Source organism: Crocodylus siamensis, chromosome 3 (genome assembly GCF_052110815.1).
Source record: "Crocodylus siamensis isolate JL-2025a chromosome 3, ASM5211081v1, whole genome shotgun sequence".
NCBI classification, from domain to species: domain Eukaryota; kingdom Metazoa; phylum Chordata; order Crocodylia; family Crocodylidae; genus Crocodylus; species Crocodylus siamensis.
Window position 1 is genome coordinate 117,362,094 of NC_143397.1, and position 23,009 is coordinate 117,385,102.

General features: G+C 42.9%; 1 protein-coding gene across 1 annotated transcript in view; it reads left to right on the forward strand.

Moving 5' to 3' along the window:
- The window catches only part of LOC149868730 (dynein axonemal heavy chain 5-like), a 265,120-nt gene that overhangs the window by 33,722 nt on the left and 208,389 nt on the right, over positions 1–23,009 (forward strand). The window contains exons 20-30 of the mRNA XM_090037668.1: positions 8,904–9,111; positions 10,692–10,779; positions 10,904–11,027; positions 11,138–11,301; positions 14,825–14,917; positions 16,608–16,811; positions 17,759–17,839; positions 17,919–18,323; positions 18,488–18,606; positions 19,565–19,701; positions 22,762–22,924. Coding sequence (XP_089893794.1) covers positions 8,904–9,111; positions 10,692–10,779; positions 10,904–11,027; positions 11,138–11,301; positions 14,825–14,917; positions 16,608–16,811; positions 17,759–17,839; positions 17,919–18,323; positions 18,488–18,606; positions 19,565–19,701; positions 22,762–22,924 — 1,786 coding nt within the window. The remainder of the gene's footprint in view (positions 1–8,903; positions 9,112–10,691; positions 10,780–10,903; positions 11,028–11,137; positions 11,302–14,824; positions 14,918–16,607; positions 16,812–17,758; positions 17,840–17,918; positions 18,324–18,487; positions 18,607–19,564; positions 19,702–22,761; positions 22,925–23,009) is intronic.

The window sequence follows — 23,009 nt, forward strand, 5'->3', positions numbered from 1 at the left end:
CAAAGAGCATGCTCCACCTTAATTTAGACACCTTTTCTCCATTCTCTATGTATTAGTTTAGCATATCATTATTCCCCTACGTTTGGATATTGGTGTAGTAGTTGGCTACATTGAGAAAAGATATTGATGAAGTTTGTATTCAGAAGGGTAGTCAAAGCATATGATAAGAGGCTAGGCTTTTTAGGTGGCAGGATTAAGATTATTGTGTGTGATCTGTGGCGTAGAGATACTGTAATGTGATGAATGCACCTCTAGGAAAAACCTTACCTTTTCACTTCCGTGTGTTTGTGAGTTTGTTGTACATATATGTATAGCAATTTAATGGCATTACAGTGCAGTTTGTTTAGTTATTAATGTTTAATGTGTGGCAATTAGGGAAACAAAGAAGCAAACTTTACCCATTCCACCAGATCTGTTTGAAATCCATCTCTCTGTCAAGTTTTGTGTTGATGGGGGCAATTAACATTTTCTAAAATATTTAAATGACCGAGTACCCTAATTCACATTTTCAGAAGAATGGATCCAGACCATGCTGTGTCAAGAAATGTAAAACCTGCTAGCACATCTTCACCACTCCCACAATAACTACACCCCAGAACAGAACTATCACCATTCCTGGATCTTACACCTGCACCTCCAGAAATGTTATACATCTAATTCAGTGCACTAAATGCCCTGATGGAAAATATATAGGAAAAACCAAACCATAACTGCATATCAGAATGAACACGCACTTAAAATCTATCAAAGACAAAAATACCCAATTACCTGTGGGTGCACACTTTTTACACGACAACCACACTCTCTCCAATCTCTCAATCCTCAAAGGGCATTTACAAAACACCTTTTGTAGGTGAGCTTACGAACTTTACTTCATAAATCTACTGGATACAAAAAATCATGAACTAAATATAGACATTGGATTTATGGTATATTATAACCTGCCTGCCATCCAGTAACCCCAGGTAACATATCTACATTTTACCAGCTACAGTCTTTCACCAGGTCAACATTCCCTTCTTCCCCATCCCCACCACCTACCTGTTTCACACCTATTGCCTCCCATCACTTCTGATACTCACTGCCACATATTTGAATTTTCACAGACCTGTATTTTGTATATTGGCTTCTATTCCATCCAGGAGAACACAAAACAACACCAAACTCTCCCTATACCAGAAGAAGGGTGTCTGTGCCCAAAAGATTGCAAAGAGCAATTTTCCAATTATTTAGTTGGTCAAATAAAAGATACCACATTTACTCAAAGAACCTTGTCTGCTTATGTCCTTAGACCAACACAGCTACAACCAACACCCCTGAAAACTGTGCTAAGACACTTCTGTCTGATCCAAATTCTTCTTCCACTAGATTGTGTTAAGATATATACATCTTAGCAAGGTGTCACTTTCTGATCTGAGCAGATAATGACTGTAAAGGACAACTACATCTGCGTACCAAACTCCTACTTCTCCATAATTGTGCTAGTGGTTAGAACATGTGTCCAGGACATGGATATCCTCTAGGGAGGAAAAATGATTCTGAACATGCATTGTAGGAAAACTTAATCCTGTTGGGCAAAGTAAAATTTTGCCACAGATATCTATATACACAATCATTTATTAGTGATTTGGATGCGTTAGCACCCCAATTTTAGTTTTCTTATTAGTTTCTTAACAATTAGCAATTAATAGATATAGTTGATAACTTTCTTTTTTTTATTTTTATATATATATAATGTATGTGTACATACACACACACACATATGAGGTTTTTATTATACTTTATAATGCCACATTAATTATATGCCATTTTTTTACTAAGTTTAAACTGGCTGTGACATTGCATTTTTTAAAATTAGAGTAACAGAAGTGACACATTTTTCTCTCTGTTAGCATTACTTTCATTTTTTCTAACAAATTTACTAAACAATGAGACAATTATGAGTTTCATAGCATGCCTTAACTGTGCTTTATTTTTCCATGGAAAATGTAAGCATGAACTAGATTCTTGTATTGAAGGAAATGATTGCAACATGAGATCAAGGAAGGGATGTGAAAAGCCGAAAAAATATGCTTTAGTACTGTTTAGTAAATACAGCAACATCTTATAAAATGTATTATTAGGAAGGATCTTCAAATAATATTTAAATTATTTATGAGTTGTTCCTATCTCATGTTAATCAATATAAACTTCCTCAATACTATGAATCTTGATTAACTGGGACTTTGCCTTAATCTACCCTCCGAATTTTTGCTGGGAGAACTGGAAGTGTATACACAACTCCAAGCCCCTCTGTGGTGGCAGAACCCTCCACTCTGCCAGCAGTTACTGCACCTCTGTGAACTGGAGCAAGGCTTCTCCTAGCAGCCGGCTGAAGGACCATGAAGGCATTCTTGTGCTGGCTGCCAGAATGCAAGTCACACTTTGACAGTACCGTTGTTGTAGTGGAGGCCTGCAGAGCTGCCAGAAGACTGCTGCTCTGCCCATACTCTGTGTAGAAAAGGCCATGTTTTTTACTGAAGCTTTCTGGCAAGATCTGTGTTGACTCTTTGGGTCAGTTTCCCCTTGAGCAGCATTTTTCCATATCTGCTGAGCCAGTAGTTATAGGAGGGGCATGCAGGTTGCTGCTGGTCTTCCTGTGGCTAGAAAGGAGCCGATGTGAGGATTATAATCTTTCCTAGAAGAAAATATTTTTTGAGTGAGGATATCAGATCTGATGACTTCTAAACTGGATGTTCAACATATTCCTTATCCAGTATATTTTGCAGCTGATTTTGATAAGAAGTATCTTTTATATCAGTATAATTTTCATTTCTGTTTGTCATAATGCCCTCTAACTAGAATTCTCTCATCCTGAGTTATTACTGGGAATATTTTAAACCTAACAAAAATGTCAGCAGGAAGGATTTATCCCTTCAGTAGCAGAGGCATAATAAGGTAGCTGGGTGCTTGGGGCAGCTGCAATATATGGGGCATGTCCCCATGAGTGGAAATGTGCATATCCCCAGGGCCAAATAGCAGTGGCACATATTTGTATGCCACTCCTGGGGCTGCAGGGGTGACCATCCAACCACTTGAAGCCTGGCCAACAACTGGAGCATGGCTCTGACCAGACAGGCTCCAGTTTGGGGCTGCTCATGCTGCAGCCTCATTTTTTCCATGTTTCTTCTAGATACTGGGACTTCCCAGTATCTATTCCCAGTATCTAATTTTGCTGCCACACTGGATTCATGTGCACTGTGTGTATTTTCCAGCTGCTCGAAAGGCTTTGAGGTGCTGCAAACTGCGTGTTCCTGCTCATAGGGATGTGGCCATGGAGGCAGTGGCAACTTCTGGCTGCTGCTGTACTGTTGATGCAATTGTTTAGCTGCAGCAGCAGCAGTTTTCTTCTGCTCCCACCCCCAAGTCAGCACCCAGGGTAGCTGCTCCATTTATCTACCCTAGATACACTACTATTCAGTAGGCCTGTGCACAGTGGCAAGTATTTTATTTGAATTCAGCCGATTTGGTGGGACAATGATTCCATTTGGTGATTCAAGTCACTGTTCCAATTCGATTTGGCCAAATCAGATTCAAAGATTCAGCGCCGATTCAGAGATTTGGCCACAGACTAAAACAGGCAGCAGTCCTCGACCATGCTGAACACAGCTGCCTCCAGCTGGTAAGTCTGTTGTGGTGGGCAGAGGGGGGAAGGCAGGAGTGTGGTGGTGGGGGCAGATTAATGCCCCTTAGTGAGGAAGGGATTGGGGCTGGGGCTGGGACAAGCTGCCTAGCTGGGGCAGGGGGGCATGGGACTCAGGGAGGGGGGCTTCTGCCACTGTGTACCACTGCGTGCGGATCTGCGCGGGGTGGGCTTAGCTGGGCTGTGTTCTGGGAGGCTAGTCCTAGCTGCCTGCTGCCAGGCTGCACTCTGCAGGGTGGGTGGAGCCAGGGCTGCGCTGTGGATGACTGGCCCCAGGCACAGCCTGGAGCACAGGTCTGGCACAGAGTGCAGTGGAGCAGGAGCTGTGGGGGGACTGCAGTCACCCTAAAATTCCCCATATCCCCTGCTGCCAGACCTTTCCCGATCTGGGTCTACGCACCCACCCCCATGCTCTCCCGCTGCTCGTCCAGCTGGGTGCGGCAGGGTGAAACCACAGCTTGTCCGGGAGGCACGGGGAGGCTGGAGTGGCTTCTGATGCTGTGAACCGCTTGTCTGAGGCAGCACAGTGGCACTGTCTTGTGCCTTCCCACCCCAGCTGGGTGAGTGGTGGGAGGGCATAGCCCCCACTCCCAGCACCTTCCACCTGGAGCGAGCCATGCCTACATTGTGTTCCCTTTGCCCCGGCTGGGCAAGTGGTAGAAGGGCATAGCCCACACTCCCAGCACTGCTGCACCTGCATCTTGCGCCCTCCCTGCCCTGGCAGAGCCCCCACTCACTCCCAGCGCCTTCTGCTGTCCATCTGCAGCGCAGCCTGGCTCAGCCCACCCTTTCTGTGAGGGCATTGATTTGTCCCCTCCCATGCCCCTTCTCCTCCCCCTCCACTCACCACAACAGACTTGCCAGCTGGAGGCAGCTGTGTTCAGCATGGTCGAGGACTGATGCCTTTTTAGTCTGTGGCCAAATCTTTGATTGGCCCCAAATCTCTCTGAATCAATTCAGAGGTTTCTGATTTGATTCGGACCTTTTACTGGGTCTCCTGAGTTTATTCAGTTTCGGAGATTCGGCTGCCAAGTCAAATCTCCTCCAAATTGGCTACCGAAGCTTCGCACAGCCCTACTATTAAGTAGCACCCCTTGCCAGCTAATTAAAGGGCTAATCCTGCAAGCTGATGATTTTCTTTTGGTAAGTGTGGAGTGCAGTGAACTTCTATTGATTTACCATTTTTACTCGAATCTAAAATGAGTTTTTTTCTGCATTCAACTGTGGGGGGAGGGGGAGCCCATCATCTTAGATTTGAGTGCAAGCAAGGGTCATAGCTGTAGCTCCAAACCAACCCCAAATGTGGAGTCAAGGTTGCAGCCACAGATGCTGCCCCTACTCTCCACCTGCCCCCCTCAGCCTCTGCTCCCACCAGGCTTTGCTTCCCCTCAGCTGGTTATCTTCCCATTCCAGCTCGAGTGGGGAGCAATTCAGGAGAGGTCTGTGGAGAGAGGCAGGCAGCAGGGGGGCAGGCAGGAAAGCAGGCAAGTTGTGGGGTAGAGCAGGTGCCAAGGATGCAGGCACTGTGGGGGGGGCAGGTGTTGGGGGAACAGGCAGAAGGGGTGCAATTGGGGAGGCAGTCAGCAGTGGGGCAGGGTCTATGGGCACCACCCGGGTGCCATGTGTGGGGCATACATCTACCAGGTGAGCAGACCACTGGGTCTCCTTCCTGCTTGCCCCCAGCAGTGAGAGGGGACAGAAATTTTAAGATGACCCTCCAAAAATTAGGTTCTAGACATAGAAAAATATAACAAATGTGTAACTTTTCCATATCTAAAATATAATTACTGGGGAGTCATCTTCAATTCAGTTCTCTTGGATTGAGGTAAATACAATAAGTGGATTTTAAAGTTGTCTGGAATCTTCGAGTGTTGCACAAATTAATATTTCTGGATAAAGGAGCATTTCCCTTTAATACTGCATGATACCTGTCACTTACATTTGAGCACATTAAAAGAGTTAAGCCTGAAGATATTTCTGTAAAGCAGGCAAAAATCAGTGTCTTCCTTTTGGAGATAGAGACATGAGATGCAGATTAAGCAAATTGTCCAAGTCCATGAGAAAACTGGGATTTGAATCTAGCTCTCTGCAGAATGGGTGCCTATTCATATGCAAAGAGGCTGCTCCAATGCGATGTAATTATAATGTGTTGGTTTGATTAATCAAGGCTGCTGATGCGTGATAATTATTGCTCTCCAGCAGACTCCAGTGTCTCGTGTACTAGCGCCCCTGTACTGAAAAATAGCAGTGGGGGTGCTTTAACCAATGCTCGTTTGAAATAAGACTCCTCCCCCCCCCCCGGCGCGAGCACATCCATGTTCAATTTCAGTGTCCAAACAAATTTAGAATATCAGAAAACTAGTTAGGTAGAATTCTTTATATTGGATGCATCCTGGGATAACTTGGGAAGTGAGGAAAAAGTGCATGTAGGATTGCTTAATTTAAATACATGCTGTTTAACATATTAAGTAGCTCATGTCTTTTTTTCAATTATGATGACTGTGGCGGGCCAGTAGGGGGTGCTCCTGCGTTGAGCCACCTGCCTCACTGTGCCCGACCACCTTCCAGGCTCCAAGTGCCTCCCTGGGGGTGCCTAACATCCAGCCAACCCGCTTCCTGGAGCACACCTGCAAGCCTGGGGGTAGCACTGCAACCACCTAGAGTCTGGACTGATTGTGGACCTGCACCCTCTGGGAAACACAGACCTAGTGGTCCTTGAGAGTACTTGACCCACTACAAGAACTTGGGGTGCTTCCCTCAGACTGAAGCACAAATAGTGGTCTCCCTTAGTCAGCCAAACCAAGGGGACCCCAAAGCATAATCTAGACCCTCTCCCAATGAGTCTCCCACGCTAGGTACAAAGGAGAACTTTATTGGTTACAAGGAGTAGGTTTGGAATAGGGTACAAGGTAAAGCAATATTAGAGAAATCCCTTAAAGCAAACAGTGGCATGGTAGCCTTTGATCGCATATCGGAGTTACTGCAAGCTGTATATCTAGTTAGATTTCAAGTAGCTTACACACAAGTATTATCCAGAGGCAGGTGGAGATTTCCTCTGGAGTCAAGCAGTTCATTGACCATGAGTTTCAAGAGAGAGTTTCACGTGGTCCAACTTCTCTGAGAGTTCTCATTATGGCTGCTGCCTCCCTTCCTGGGCAGTCGTTAACTTATGTATACCTTATGGCCATGTGTAGACAAAGCAAGGGGCGTGCGTGCATGACACCTTAAAGTGGGCTAAATGCTTTTGCACCGCTTTAATGGTGTCGGTGTTTGCATGCCTCAGCAGCATATTGCTCGTTAATTCCAGCCGCTGTAGGAAATTTGCCAGCGTAATGCACCTTAAATGACTTGGGGCACAGCAAACTAAAACTCCAAGGAGGAGTTTTAGTTTGTTGCTCCTACAGCTGCGGAGTGAAGCCCTGGGCTCTGTGCAGCTCCGTGGTTCTGCAGGCAGCCTGGCAGCAGCCTGGCAGCAGCCTGGGAAAGCAGGTTCCTCCCATACCTGATTCCCTGCCCCTGAGCTTGCCTGCCTACCTGGGCTGTGCGGGGGCCTGGTGTTTCCCTCTGTGGCTGCGGTGCCCCCCAGGACTGCCCGAGCCAGGTGCCACCGCTGCCCCAGAGGGAAACACCAGGCTCACCCCCCCCCCCCCCCCCCCCCCCCCCCAGCCCAGGGACTGCTCTGCCTGCTGGCAGCTCTCCCTCCTCTCCCCACCAGAAAGGCAGGTAAGTCAGCGGGGTGTGTTCACAACACGGGGCTTTAATTGGCCCTAAATTGAAGCAGTGTTTTTTAAAACCCACTGCTTCAATTTAGGGTCCCCATTTTGTCTACACACGTCCTATGACCTTATTTACCTGATCCATTGAAGCCCAGCAGCTGTTGGCTACCAGTAACAAGTTTGTCAAGATCCAGTTCCCCCTGCACTGGTGATGTGGCACAATGGGATCCAGTAATTATGTCTCTTGCCATGCATGTGTAGCATGGTAGGAAGCATGATTGTTGGGATCTTGCATCAGATCCTATTTCACATTTACTTTAGCATCTATCAGGGGCCATTTGTACAGATAAATGATGACTTATAAACTCTGGAAACTGTGGGCACTTACACACCTGTGGGGAGCCTGCTCCAACACATTGGAAATCCAGCACATTGGAGAACCAGCACATAGTAATTCTCACACTCCAGCAGACTTCAGCATCTCATGTATTAGCATCCCTCCACTGAAAAACGGTGATGATTAATCAAGTCTGCTGGATCACGTAAATTGACGTGCTATGGTAGCCTCATGCATCATCTGTATCAGTGGTGCAGTGCGTCTGCATACTGAGAAAATGGCAGCAGCACGCTTTGAAATAAAACATGCTCAATGTGCTGTAGTTCAAAGTGCCATTTTCTTAGCGCGGGGATGTGCTGCGCTGCCAATGTACCTGATGTGCAGGCACTTTCAATAAGTGTGGCTCACTAATTAGAAGTCCCTGGTGCTGCATCGGGAACACATGTAAAAATGCCCTGTATGCCTATAGTGTGATATACCTTTCCTATTGGTGAGTGCATTATTGCATTAAAAATAGGTTTTATTTATGTTTCTTTGATTTTATTTATGCTTTTTATTATGCAAATACAAAAATGTATAAAAAATGTACAGTCCTCGTCTTCCTTGTCGCTGATTTATACGGGTGGAAAGATAAATAGAAACTGAAGAGACAGAGGAACATTCATTCTTTTTGTTCAAGACCTTGTCCTCTAAGATGGTTTAGCAGCAAGCATAAAGTCTGTAGAGGGCTCACCTGCTCTCTTCCCAGAAAAAAATCAGAGCATAAATCTGCAAGAAGGAATTTAATAATTGAATATACTAAGAACTTCATTTGAGAAATTCCAGCCATTACATTTATAAGCTGATTGTGATGGTGGAATACTGAACTTCATTCAGAAGCTTACATTGTATATGGGACTTTTACCTGGGTGACCAAATTTATTTTTTTCCTGGGCAGCCAAGTTTATTCCCCGAGTCATTATCATCATATTTGTCTGTTCTTTTTCTTTAAAATAGTTTTAAGATTCACATTCTGGTTTTGGTTTCAGGCCTTTAATTCAGTACAGAATCATTATTAAATTAAATTCACACCTGAAAAAGCTAAATCTTTTGTATTCCAACATGTCACATATTTAAAAAGTAAAGACGTTGCTATATTTTGTATGGTCTTTATTTTCTTGCTATTTAGTTATCAAGGAGGTATATAATTCCCTTGAAGATGTGGGCCATATAGTCAAAGAAGCATCTGACACACTGGAATGCAGAATTGAAAGAATTCTGCAGAATATGGCCAAAACTCCTCTTTTAATTCTGCCTGAAGATGAACCCATTGAAGTACCTGATTTCCTGGAGATGACACAAAAGCTTACCTTTGCAGCAGCTGGTACTCTGTCTCAGTAGGTTTAACTCTCATATAGTTTGTGGAATCTATGGGTGGAAATGGGTGTAACCTGACATCTCATTTGTGCCACCTTTAAAATATTTTTTTGGTGGCACAAATGCTAAGCATATAGATGGCATTGGGCATTTATACACATACTTTTTTCCTGCAACGTGGTAGAGATCCGCTGCTTCACTGATTAATTGAGTCTGCTCTGCACCGCGTGCAGTTGTTTAAGTAGTGAATATGCATCAGTGTGCAGAAAATGGCAGTGGTGCGCTTTTGACCTAAACCACCTCTGCTGCCATTTTCTCAGCCGAGCACTTTCTTTTCAAAGTGCCCACCAGTGCGACTTGTGCATCTGTAAAAATACCCATTACTTTTGGTTGCACCACATCGAAGGAAAATCAGTGGCTCAACAAAAGGTGGTAATAAACTCTGCCACTTTATTGTGGTGGACATAGGTGATGCGTAGAGGGGGAACGTGTCCCCCCGACAGTGCTGGTGCCCCCCTGACAGTGAGGTCTTTGACTGGTAGGGGGGCATGGAGAGCGCTTGTAGTGCCCCCTCTGAAATTGGCTCCACCGGCAGCACAGAGGTCATGCCCTGCTTGTGCGCCCCCACCCCTCCCCCCCCCGATTCAGGAGGCACCAGTCGCCCATGGTGGTGAATGTCTCGCTGTTTATCTGCTGCTTTTTCTGTTCACCCAGGCCTGTGCCCTGGGCCTGGCTGAGTGGGGAAAAATGCTTCTGTGCCCAGTAGACATGAAGGTCTGGCTGGATGTGGAAAACCTCGTTCTCCTCCACTAGGCCTTGTAAAAGAATTCCTCCTGAGCATCTGCAAGTGTGGAGTGGGGAGTGCAAGTCCTCCCCCACATCTCTTGCAGAGGGATTTCCCCACATCTGCCTGAAAATGCAGAGGAGGGGAGGGGGACCCCTCTTCAAGTACCCCCTGGCTGTGCCAGTAGGTGCATAGGGAGGTGGGGGGGAGTCCCTTGCAGAAGATTCTTCCACTCCCTAACACAGGTTGGTCTGCAAGCAGTAAGTCACTAGATGTCTCTGCAGCATGATTAGCTGTGCTACAACATGTTGCAGCACAGCTGATCATGCTTCACAAATACTTCTGTTTCTATCCTGTAACTGGTTAAATTCAGAATACTTTAGCATTTTAATCTCAGTTGTAATAAAACTGAAGATGTTAACCTACAGTATGTTGCATCTTTGCATTGTAACTGTACTACTTAATTTTGTTTTTTTGCACTGAAGTGCAATAACTAGCTGGATAAAGCATTAGCTCACCCCTTTTAAAAATTACCAGTAATCCTCTTCTAAATTGCCATGGGATCTAGTTATACTGGATGTATAGACAACAAGGTACAGAATGGGCTGCCTGATATAGCATAATTTAACATCTCCATTTCATAGTATGCCCAAGCAATTGGAGCGAACTGAAAAGTTTACATTTGTTTATTTGCACATAGAGGCTTTTACTATAGGTTCCTCTGAAAAACAGCATTTACATGTTTTCTCTGGTTTTGGGCTTCCTTAGTTCTTTCATTGATGATTTTAATCTGATATCCTTAATGGTTCTTTGTAGACAAAGCCAGCAGGTGGAACATTCTGTGTATGAACTGATAGACATTCTTAAGCACAGGTTGAAGCCAGAAGTCAAAAGTAGTCTTCAGGTAAGATGTAAAATGTAAACAAGTAAGATTTATTTGATAAGGTGTTAACACTGCCTGTACTTCATGTATGAATGGAATTATTTGGAAACTTTTTTATTTTTTTGCTTTCTCTTTGACTCTTCAGGATACGTTTGCCTGCAAACATCCTGATGTGAAACAAAAAACACGCTGCCAGGAATGTCTGTCTTGCAGCTATTATAATCTCCTGGGGCAGCTTTGTCAGAAAAACACAGACTCTGTAGTCAAATGTAGGTTTGCATTTTTAAATATTCTTAATTTTAAGCTTTTATAAGATTTTAAAGTTCTCAGCTGTTTGTGGTCACTACAATAATTGCATATACGTATTATATTTACTTAGGCACCCAGATTTCTTTAGAAGCTCTAAAACATCGTTTACGTGTTGCCAACTCTAAATATCAGATAACCAAATTGAGAAAGGATCAAAGAGTTCCATTATTCAAAGCTGAAATTCAGTTGGCCATTCCAAATGTTGTCTTGAGACCAAGTCTTGATGAAATCCAGGTAACAGAAAAAAGAACATTACAGTAATTTCAGTAAGTTACTTTAAAATAGGTGTGTCTGTTTAAATCACATATAATGATACTAATGAGAAAAATAAGACTAAACTTAAAAATCAATGGTACATGAGGTTACATCTTGAGAGAAGAGAACTGAAGCTAACAACCAACTTGTTACAATGGCCAATAAAAACAGCACTTATACTGGTATTATCTATAATTCTCCATTAGAACAAGGCAAATATTTCACAAGGTGTGCACAAGACAAAAGAGTTAAATTTAGTGCAAACAGTAAACACCTATTCAGCCTGCTCATTCCAGTTGTTGCTTTAGCCTATCGGTTTGCAGCAATAGCTGTAAATAAGTGTAACTACCATAGGACTGAGAGACATGAAAAATATTGCTGCCCTCTGAGGCCCAACTCAAAGAATAAACACTTGCAAAAGGCAAGAATCCTTGTGGAGGATATTTTTTATTGTGCCAGCTGTATGGTTGGTATAGACATGGGGAAGCTTTCAGGTATCACAGTACCCTTCAGTTATTTAATTTTAGGGGATTTTGGTTGTAGCCATGTTGGTCTAAGGATATCAACAGACAAGGTTCTTTGAGTAAATGTGATATCTTTTATTAGACCAACTAAATAATTGAAAACAATGTTCTTTGCAAGCTTTTGGGCACAAACACCTTTCTTCAGGCATAGGGGGGGAGCCTGATGTTGTTTTGTGTTCTCCTGGATGGAATAGAAGCCAATATGCAAAATGTAGGTCTGTGAAAATGCAAATGTGTGGCAGTGAGGATCAGAGGCCATCATTGCCACACATTTGCATTTTCAGGGCTCAGGCTCCCTACCCTGCTGCTCTCCCCCAGCGCCTCCACAGCTTAGTGGGAGGGACCTGGTACAGCAGGGCCAGTCAGGGTGCTCCCTGCTCACCCAGCATAGGGTTGTGCCCCTTGCTACTGCCAGACAGAGATGGGGCACCTTGCCAGGTCAGTGTAGGTCTTGCAGCAGCAAACAGCTTCCCCTCCCAGTCCTGCTCTGTCCTGTTGGGCCAGGTCCTGCTCGCTGGGTTACAGAGGCCCCAGGGGAGGGCAGCAGGGTGGGGAGTCCCCGCCCACAGCGGGCAGCCTGCATCCACCCCCCACCCCCACATGGGCTCCACTCCAGCCATGCTGTCCATGGGGGAGGGGGAGCTGGGTTCCACACCCGTTCCCCATTGAGGCCACAGTAGCTGCTGCCTCCTGCAGGTGGCAGCTGGGATTCAGCTGCTGCTGTGGGGGGCAGGGGGCTGCAGACCCTGGTCCCTGGCCTCATAGCTATGGCAGCTAGAGGCCCCCTCTGGCAGGAATGGGGGAGTGGGGGACTATGGGTGGGGAGTGAGGGGCACCAGCAGGGCTGGGGGGCAGTGGGTGGGAAGGAAGGGCACCAGCAGGGCTGGGGGGTGTGGGTGGGGAATGAGGGGCACCAGCAGGGCTGGGTGGCTCTGGCTCGGGAGCGATGGGGCCTGGACCTGCATCCTGGTGTGTGTCAGTTGTCAGCTGCCCCGTTTGCTTCAGGAAGGGTCCAGTGTTGCCTTTGTTTTTTTTCCGACTTCCCACATATCTGAAGAAGGACTTGTCCTTGATTCCCGTAGCCAGTTTGAGTTCAGTCTGAACCTTAGCTTTTCTGGTCCGCTCCCTACAGGTGTGGGCCAGTGCTGTATAATCCTTCTTTGAGGTATTTCCCAACTTCCATCCTTTATAAGCTTCTCTTTTCAGGTTCAGGAGGTCCATGAGTTCCCTGTTGAGCCAAGGGGGTCTCCCAGCCCTTTTGCTACCTTTCCTACAGGCTGGAATGGACTTCCCTTTCGCTTTTAGGATCGCATCCTTAAGGAATGACCACTCACTGTGGAGTCCCTTCCCTGTCAGATCATGGTCTCTCAGGGACTTGACAATCAACCTCCTGAGCTTGTGAAAGCCAGCTTTCCTAAAGTCAAGGATTTCTGCATTGCTGACAGATTTGCCAGCTTTGCGATGGATAAAGAAAGTAATCAACTCATGATTACTGTCACAAGCTTCCCTTCAATCCTCAGGTCACTCACTAAATCTTCCCATTTGGCCAGTACCAGATCCAGTAGTGTCTTACTTCTTGTTGGCCCATAGACTTCTTGAGTCAAATACAGCTCATAAGTGCAAGTGAGGAAGCTTCGCAACTGATCAGATTTGGCAGTTTGCTTTTCCCATGAGATGTCATGGTGGTTGAAGTCACCCATGGTGACCATGCACTGACAGCACGCAGCCTCTCCAGTTCCCGAGAGAATTCATGGTCAAGCTCTTCCTCCTGGTTAGGAGGTCTGTAATAGACTCCTACAGTTATATCCCCTTCATTATGTTTTCTCCATATGCTAACCACAGGAGTCTCAAATCAGTTGGGAGCCAGCTCTGCTTGCAGGGAAGTGTACTACTCCTTCACATAGACAGCTACACCCCTGCCCTTTCTTGCAACATAATCCCTCCTGTACAAGATATAGCCATCAATACCTGTGGTCAGTCATAGCTGGAGTCCCACCAGGTCTCTGTTATCCCTATGAGATCATATACATTTTTGCTTAGCAGAAGGACCAGTTCCTCCTGTTTGTTTCTGAAGCTCCTGGCATTTGTGTACAGGCAGCTAAACCTGTGCTCTTAGAAGAGCTCTTAGATTTTCCATGATGAAAAACCCAAAATCAAATACCAACATTTATAGGTACTTTTAGTAAAGTGATTAAACCAAATTTACCAAATTCCTTTAAAATGGTAAATATGTTAATAAAACGTTGTGTTCAGTTGATGCCTATATATAGTGGCATTTCATTTTAATAGCAGATTTTGATGTTTTTAATCAGAGATTTTGTGAAGTTTTATTATAGAACTTATAGAAGTTTTATTAAAGAACTTGCTATTTTTAAACAGAGAAAACCAGGATCCCTGCTTATCAGCAAGAAGGCCAACAGTGAAATGTAGTTTAAAAATACTATAGATAGAAAAGTTTGTAAGATGCCGTAATTTACATGGCTGGAGATGAATGTTCAGCTGTTCAGTAAATATAAAAGGGCATTTTAACACAGTTGTTAAAAGGGATTATGTTAATATTAACTGCCTTTGTTTACTCCTGTTCAAAATTGGTTATAATATAGTAATTATATCACAGTCCCCAATAAGGCTAAATTGCTATAAAAGTCCTTTAGTATCTTCAGATAAAAAATATGCTAGGATTATTAGTAAGTAGTTTAATCCATGTTAAGTTAGACAATTTTTAAACTAGTTTAAATTTATTCTGGCGTAGATAGGACCTTATGGGACACCTCTTCCTTTTACAAGTATAGGAATTATTTGTGGTACCCTGTAACATGCCACTTAGTAGAATAATTCATGGGTAAAGAAAAAAATATAAAATGTGAAAGATATGTTTTTTAACCTTGATATTAAACACTTTTATTAAACACTTTTTTTTTTTTTAAGCTAGGTCTGACTTTTATTTATGTTGATGGTGAATGTTTTATTGTTTTCAGAATGCTGTAAACAAAGCAGTAAATATCATGTTGTCAATGGCCAAAGATATACCATTATGGAAGTTTGCTCATTTGCATCATAGGCAGCAGCAGGTAGAGTATTGTCTAAAAAAAATTAAATGTTCAAGATCTAGATTTTCTAAATTCCCTTGAAAAAGTTTTTCTTATTTAGACTTGTAGTTTTTCTTTTTTTCCTAGTGAGGTACATAGAATAATTTGATGAAATATATATTTATGGGGACACTTTACGTTAAATAATTAGTTAAATATAAGGCTATTTCAGTATGTTTCTTGAAAATGTTTTCCTTATTAAAATAGCAACACAAGTTTCAATCTGCCTTTTACAAATAATTCTTATGCATCACGGGTAATACAAACTGTAGAAGAAAACAAACATCTATGTTTTCTTAGTTAATTATGCATAATAAAACAGCATTTGTCTTCTCAAGCAAAAACTACATCTGTATTTACCCAGCAAACCTGGAATGTACTGGTTAGGTCTCTCCTGGGTCACTCGCAACAGCTGCTCTCAATGTGCCGGAGACTATGGTATCAAAAGAGGACATAGTGGGATAACCCAAAGCATTCTTACTGGTGTAAGTCTCAGTTTGGAGCATACCGGCCTGAATCTGTGGGTGTGACAAGTTCAGGAATGGCCTGGCCAGGATTCACCACCCAGAAAGTTTAGTCATGGCCTGGATCTCCTTACCTTTCAAACGGGGGGAAAAGCTGGCTCCAGTACCAGGGAAGGGAAAGAAAATGTGCTTCATTTACAATCTGCTTCTAAATTTGAACATTAACAATGTTTTAAGATTTGACTTTTAGTCTTTGATGTTTACCTTTACCTATTATTTTAGTATTCAGAGTGCTGATATGCTCAGAAAAGGGGCTTTTAAAAATCATGTTAATGTATACATCGGATCTTTTCTTTGTTGGCTTTTAGAATTATATCTGATAACCTTCAGTCACAGAAGTAACATTTTTATTGCTCTCTGCTGCTATTAGTCTTGCAGAGTTAAAACACCCCAGAGATTCAATTTCTCCTTGTGTATCACCAGGAAAGACTTGGTAACTAAGGGTGTTTATACACATACATTTTTGTGCAGAGACGCGCTAGAGATTTGGCATGTCAGAGCAGACTTGATTGTGCTCTGGACACAAGCTGGCGCACACTGCACTGCAGTGTGTGCAGTTGTATAAGGGGCAGAATGCATGCCAGCATACAGAAAATGGCAGTGGTGCAGTTTTGAACTAAAGCATCTCCAGTGTGTTTTAGTTCAAAAGCACGCTGCCTCCATTTTCTCAGAACTGACATGCATTTTACTGCTTATACAACTGCATGTGCTGCAGCACCAGGCGCTTTTCGAAGTGCCCACCACTGTGGCACATGCATGTGTACAAATGCCCTTAGTTTCAAAGGGTCACTCAGTGCAACCTATATCACTTTTTATTTGAAGAAATAATTAAGTCAGTTTTCATCTCAGATTCAAGGCAGGATTCCTACGGCTGGCAATCAGGGATAAAAAGAGCCAGTAAAATTTAATTGAGAGATAATAAATGTGGAACCCCATAATGCCATTTTTACACAGTCACTTTTAAGAACAGAATTATAATCCGTCAAAATGATCCAATCAGAGAGAGGTGGTTGGTTATAATTTTTTTTTTGTCTACAGTTCTTATTTACCTTCATAAATGAGATACTGTGCTTATAATTCAGTCATTCTTATTTTAGTATGCCTGGTAAAACTGCCAGACACATATTGACTTACTTATTCTATATCAGATTGAACAGGCTGCTGCCATAGATCTTGGGGATGAGAGCAAACTGGCAAAGATGGTAGCACTGAAACCTTTGGACAAACAGATCAGTGAACATAAAGATGTAAACAAAGTCATAATTCAGCTTAGCACGATAATTTCATCTCTTAAAAATGATGCTGCAAAAATTTTGAAGAGTTTTAGTAAATTCTCAAGCATCTGGAATCAGGTTAGCTACCTATTAAATATACTTTATCACTTTATTGAAAATTTACTTTTTAATGATGAAGCTGCTTTTAGTTCTATTGATAGAACTTGTATCCTTTAGAAATTACATGATTTTGCCTGTCCTGTGCATCTTCCCCTTGTAAACATTTTCTAGGAACAATTGGTTTATTTTTCATATTACAGATAGACTAGATCTCACAATGACTTGTGATGTAGATCTTTGCACCTCCTGACTAGTGAAATCCAGTGCAGAGTAATATTAAGTTTCATAGTTTCATAGTTGGTAGGGTCGGAAGGGACCCGAGCAGATCATCAAGTCGAACCCCCTGCCATGGCAGGAAAAAGTACTGGACCCTTATTTTTCCTATAAAATTAATAGATGGCATCTTTTCCACACGTGTGCACCAAAATGATTAAGTCTCAAATATGCCCCAAATCTGTACTAGTAGTCATAAAGTATAGATAAAACATACAAGAAGAAAGGAGGCTGTTAAGCTGTTAGTCACTGACAGGTGACTGGCTATAGTTTCTTCAACTGCAAAATGATACTCTTGCTGTTGGTGGATTTTAGTCATTATGTAAGGGATGAACGGAAAAGGAAGGGAAGTAATTATTCCCAGTACAGGTTTAGCAGCTTAACTGCTGACTGGCTGACTCAATTGGCGCATTTGAAGTGGTGGCAGGCATTCTTACTTTTATCAGTTTCTTTGCATAGATACAAAAAAGTGCTTCACACAGGGAATAGGAAAAGGACAAGAAAAAGAAAAGTAAGTTAGGTCAAATAATTTATAAAATCTGAATTAAATCTTAAGCCCTTTGAGACATGGAACAAATCTTCATATGTGTTAACATAGCACCTAGCACAGTTGGGAGATCTGGAAGCTACTATAATTTAAATGTTAAATAATAACCAAAAAATAATAACCAAAAAATCTCCATTTTATCTAGGAGCCAGAAGAAAAAGTAAAAGAGTTTCTAGAAACAAATCCAGTGATGTCTGAATTCCACACTCAGCTTAGTTACTTTTCTGTAAGTACTACCTTGAACATCTCTGCTGTATGGAGAAAAATTGTAGTGCGGTAAGGATGATATTTGTTTTTATTTTTAGCTATTAGAAATCCAAATTAGAGAATTGCCAAGTCATTGTATCTTGGAATCAGTGGATTTTGCAACAGAATCTTTGAAAATGGCCTTAATTCAGGAATGTCGTTTGAGACAGAGAACATTTGGATTAGCTTTAAATAAAAAATCTGCCGTAGACATGGATGAAATTTATGCATTCATTGACAATCTCAGCAAGCAATTAATCAGGCCAATCAATGATCTTGATGATGTGCGCAGCGCAATGGAAGCACTAAAGGAAATTCGTGAAGCTGAGATAAAAATAGATATAACAATTGGACCTATAGAAGAATCTTACTCTCTGTTACATAAATATGATCTGCTCTTTCAAGATGGAAATGCAGAGAGAGTTGATGGGTTGTCTTATGCATGGAAAAGCCTAAACACTCAGGTACCATATCTTTAACACTTCTCAAATTTTAAATGGAAGTTGTTCTTATTCTTATCAGTATTTTTGTGTCAAATTATTGGAAAAGAGCTAATTTATTTTAAATATTTGTTTATTTAAAATCTTCCAATTTTTTTCACTTTTATGCATGTATTTGTGCATGGCAGGCACTGAGAACTCAGGACTTACTACTTAAAGCACAACCAGCCATGAAAAAAGATTTACTGGATGGTGTTAAAAAGTTCCAGGTGGATACTGTGGAATTTTACAAAGAATATGATGATAAGTGAGTGACTTATGATGCAGTACAAAGTACACTAGTGACAGTTCTTAAGTGCTATACATATGTTTCAGGAAACAAAGAATTGTAAAAGACAAGCTTCATATGGAAAAAATATGCAGTTTGAGGGGGAAAAAATCTAGATATGTATGACCATTAAAATGTGGTTAGATAATTATTGTCATAGGTTAATTTCTTATAACAGTAATTTCAATGGAGGGTTCAAGTATGAAATTGCAAAAGTGTTATTACGTTTGGAAAAAAAGAAGAATCAGCCAACATAATCTCAAGAAAAAACTTTTTAAGAAACTGAATCTAAATGAAACTTGATGTCTGTACTTTAGATATGTAAGTTTTGATTTTTGGAGTGGCCCTGGTCTTGAAAACCTTCCTTCAAAGGAAGCAAGTGACAGATTAAAAATCTTAATTTTAAGTTTATGAGTAGCTCTTCCAAAGTTAAAGCATAAAGCCTTCTGGAACATGCTTCTCAGTGCAATGGGCCATGCACGCACGCAGATTTTAATTTAGGTCTAAAATTAATAAACCCATATTTTAATTGCTCTATTTTGTTCCCTTTACCAATTGTTGATTTCTTTTTTCTGAGTTATGTTTGCTCTCTCTCCCGTTTTCAGTAGAAGTGGGAATTTTATTACAGTATATTTTTAAAACAATAAAAAAAAATGTGAAATAATGAAGAAAAATAAAATATTAGATTTTGTGGGTTTGTAGCAACGCAATATGCTAGATACCATAATGAATGTTTTCACTACAATACAGTTTTGAATCAAGAAGAACAAGGCATCTGATGTCAAGGCATAAAAGTTATTCCTCAGGGAAAAAATATTTTACAAGTATTTGGTAGTGTTCAGAGCAGGGGGATTTTCCATTAAAACAATTGTTCTGTTGCACTTTCTTGGGAAAACCGATGTCTGTACTTCAGATATGTATGCTTTGGTTTTCACAGTGGCCCTGGTGTGGAAAACCTTCCCCCACAGGAAGCAAGCGACAGATTACAAATCTTCCAAGCCAAGTTTGATGAACTATGGAGGAAGTACATCACTTTTTCTGGTGGGGAAGAATTATTTGGTCTTTCTGTCACAGGTAAAAATGTCATAACTGGAATTCAATACCACTGCAAAATAATATTAGTCAGGAATTAATGGGATTGCTGTCTTTCTAGTAGCTTTGTCCATAAATGTTGGATTATTATGAAATGCCTTCAACAGCATATTCTTCTGGAGTTTGTTTTTGTAATATAGACAGTATGACTACCTCTGACAGAGGCCTATCTTCTGCCACTGCTGGCAAGAGGGGGTGCTGCAGCTGCTGCCACTGTGGCACAACGCCGACAGGTGAGCCTGGAACCGGCGCAGGGCTCAGGCTGGCAGTGGGGGCAGGTTACAAGCTGGTGCTGAGCATGGGAAAAGCAGCCCCTTGCCCGCCTGTGGCCAGTGCTCCGCACTGCAGCCGCTTGCACCCCATGTGAGGCTGCCTGCTCAGGACAGCCCTGTGCAGGCTGCAAGCGGCTGCAGCAGGGAGCGCCGGCCACAGGGTGGGGGAGGGGCCACTTTTCCCCAAGCTGCTTTTCCCTGGGCTCCTTCTCTGCCTGGGGTCCTCCCCTGCCCCGCCCCCCCCCCAGCCTTACCTGAGGTTCTGGCGCCGGTGCAGCCACATGTTTCCAGGCCAGAAACCCCTCCTGGGGCTTCCGGCTGGGCCCTGCTGTTCCAGGAGCCTGCCAGGGCTTCCCCTGGGTCCTACTGCCCCTGGTTCCTGCCATTTTTGACAGGAACCAAAGACAGATTAATATTTATTTTCTAAAATTTTTAGGGGCCCTGTGGACCAGATAGAATGGCCTTGTGGGCCGGATCCAGCCTGTGGGCCGTATTTTGCCTACCCCTGGTTTAACCCCAGCGCTTTTTCCTGCCTAGAGCAGGAGGTCGGACTTGATCTACAAGGTCCTTTCCGATCCTAGAAATCTATGAAATAAAACACTCAAAGCTCTTCCTGAGTCACCATGCCTCTGCAGCAGCCTCCTCCCCATTCTTTGGATGTCTCTGAACCCCTGCGTTACCTGATCCTTGCCTGCCTGAGCTGGCAGGAGCTCTCTTCCACACAGTTCCAAGCTGCACTACACGTCTGCCTAAAAAACCCAGGCTTGTAGACCCTGTTCTCCTCCTCTTCCAGTCAGGCGCTCTCCTGACTGGCCACAGGTTTATCCTCTCTACCTAATGGGCAACTTACTGCGCCTAGGTTGCAGCTGCTCTCTTGCTGCCTTCCCTCTCACAGCTAATCCCTGTTGAGCTGTCTGGGGTCCTTTTTGCTTCAATCTCTCCATTAAAGTATCAGGAACCTCCTAGTTCTCTGTTATAGCCCCATCAGTCTTTCTTTCTTGGGTGCCAAGTGGGTCAGCTTTCAGAAGAAGATGTGGAAGGTGCTCACTGCTACACCTACTCTGTAGCTTTTGGGCACCCTGCTGGGATATAACTACTGTAGGTTCAAACTCTTCAAGACACAGAAGGACCTAGAACTCAGACATCTTATATCCTGGGCACATACTTTAACCACTAGACTGTTGATGAGCCCCATGTTGTCTGTATAAATATCTCACTGTCCAGGGCAAATGGAATATGCCGTATATGCAGAGCACTAAGTAGAATCCCGAGTAGCTGAATGTATGTTACCACAGGTTAAAATTCCCCATTAGAGTTACGCACTACCTGCATCACTGTGGATGTGTCTCTAGAGGCATCTAAATGCATTTAGTACCCCACCGCCCACCTCCGGGCTTAGCTGGCTAACATTGTATTTTCTGTAACCTAGTTGCATTCCCCTCCTCACCCCCATCCCTCTAATGTTAGTCCCTCACTTGGGCGATTTGTATTTCCCTACCGGCTTTGTCATCTTTTTGGATTCATAATCCTAAACATCTACTGATAAATTTCAATCTATTCAGTAAATGGATGAGGCACTGGAGAAGTTCCTGCCCCATCTTGAGCAGTGGCCTGTGTTAAAACCCAGAGCCACCTCCCTTGCATGATTGCCTCCATTTCACTGAGCTTCCAACCTTTTGATTTGTTTTCCCTAGCCCAATATTTGTCCCTTTCTTGGCTACCCAGGGAACTAACCTCAAGAGGAGAGCTTGAGGGCAGTTCGGGTCGTGCCTAGCCTAGGGCTGTCCAACTTCTTAGTGACTAGGGGCTGCCTGCCATGTAGTGCAAGCTATGGGCCCCTAGACTGCATGCTCCCTCCCACTGCTCCACATGTGAGTGGCCATTGTACCGCATATGCAGGTGGTGACACCCCCCCCCCACTATGCACACAGATAGCTCCAAACTTAGCTCCCTTGCTGCCATGCTCCACAGATTCCCCTGGTGCTGAGGAAAGAAGGGAAAAAGCAAAAACTGACAGAGGGAAGGAGAGCCTAGAGACCCTGGTGGTAGTAGCAGCCAGATAGGAGCCCTGGGCCACAGACTGACCCCTTACAGGTTGCTTGTGGCCTCTGGACTGCCAGATGGAGAGCCTTACCCTAGATCTCAACCTTCCTCCCCTTGATGCTGGAAAGTAGGAAATGCAAGTTCAATCTCACACTTAATAAAGGGGTCTGAAAACCAGTTCTGCTCCCTAGGCAAGAGCTCTGTCTACTAAACTAGTGGACCAAAAGGTGAGAAGGCTTGCTAATGCTTGCTAACAACTACTACTGTGGGACTTACCAACCTTACCTGTCTACCAAGGTAATTCTATTTTGGTAAGCATGTTTGGGCATGCAGCTGAATTGCAACCTGTGCCTAGGTGCCAGAAACAGCAGTTGCATATCTGACTACATACCATTTAAACACATAAAGTGAAATAGGAATTAGTCCTAGATGGCTAGTGGATGAAACAGAAATAGGGGTGAGTATTACCCACATAATATGGTTATATTTACTATATAAATAAGTAGTCATATGTTGGATGAAAGCTAAGGTATTACTATACTATAGGCTAGTCTTTCTCAGGGTGACTGTTTAAGGGACTATGTGAGGAGTAAGATGCTAACCAATTTAAGAGGCAAAAACTGACGTATGTTTATTAAATCTTCATTTTAGAATGGATTATAATTTATATAACTATCTTGATACCTAATCAATAATCACAACTTGCCTCTCTTAAAATTTGAAACAGAATATCCAGAATTGCAAAAAATAAGACGTGATCTTACGTTGCTTCAGAAACTTTATGGTCTCTACAATTCAGCTATTGATAAAATTAATGGATACTATGAAATACTTTGGAGTGACTTAGACATTGAAAAAATTAACAACGAACTTACAGATTTTCAAAACAGGTAAGTTGTTTATTATACATTCAAATGAATAGTTTTTTCCTTCCTCCTTCCTTGTTTGTTTATGCTGAATTTGCAGGTAGCTTCT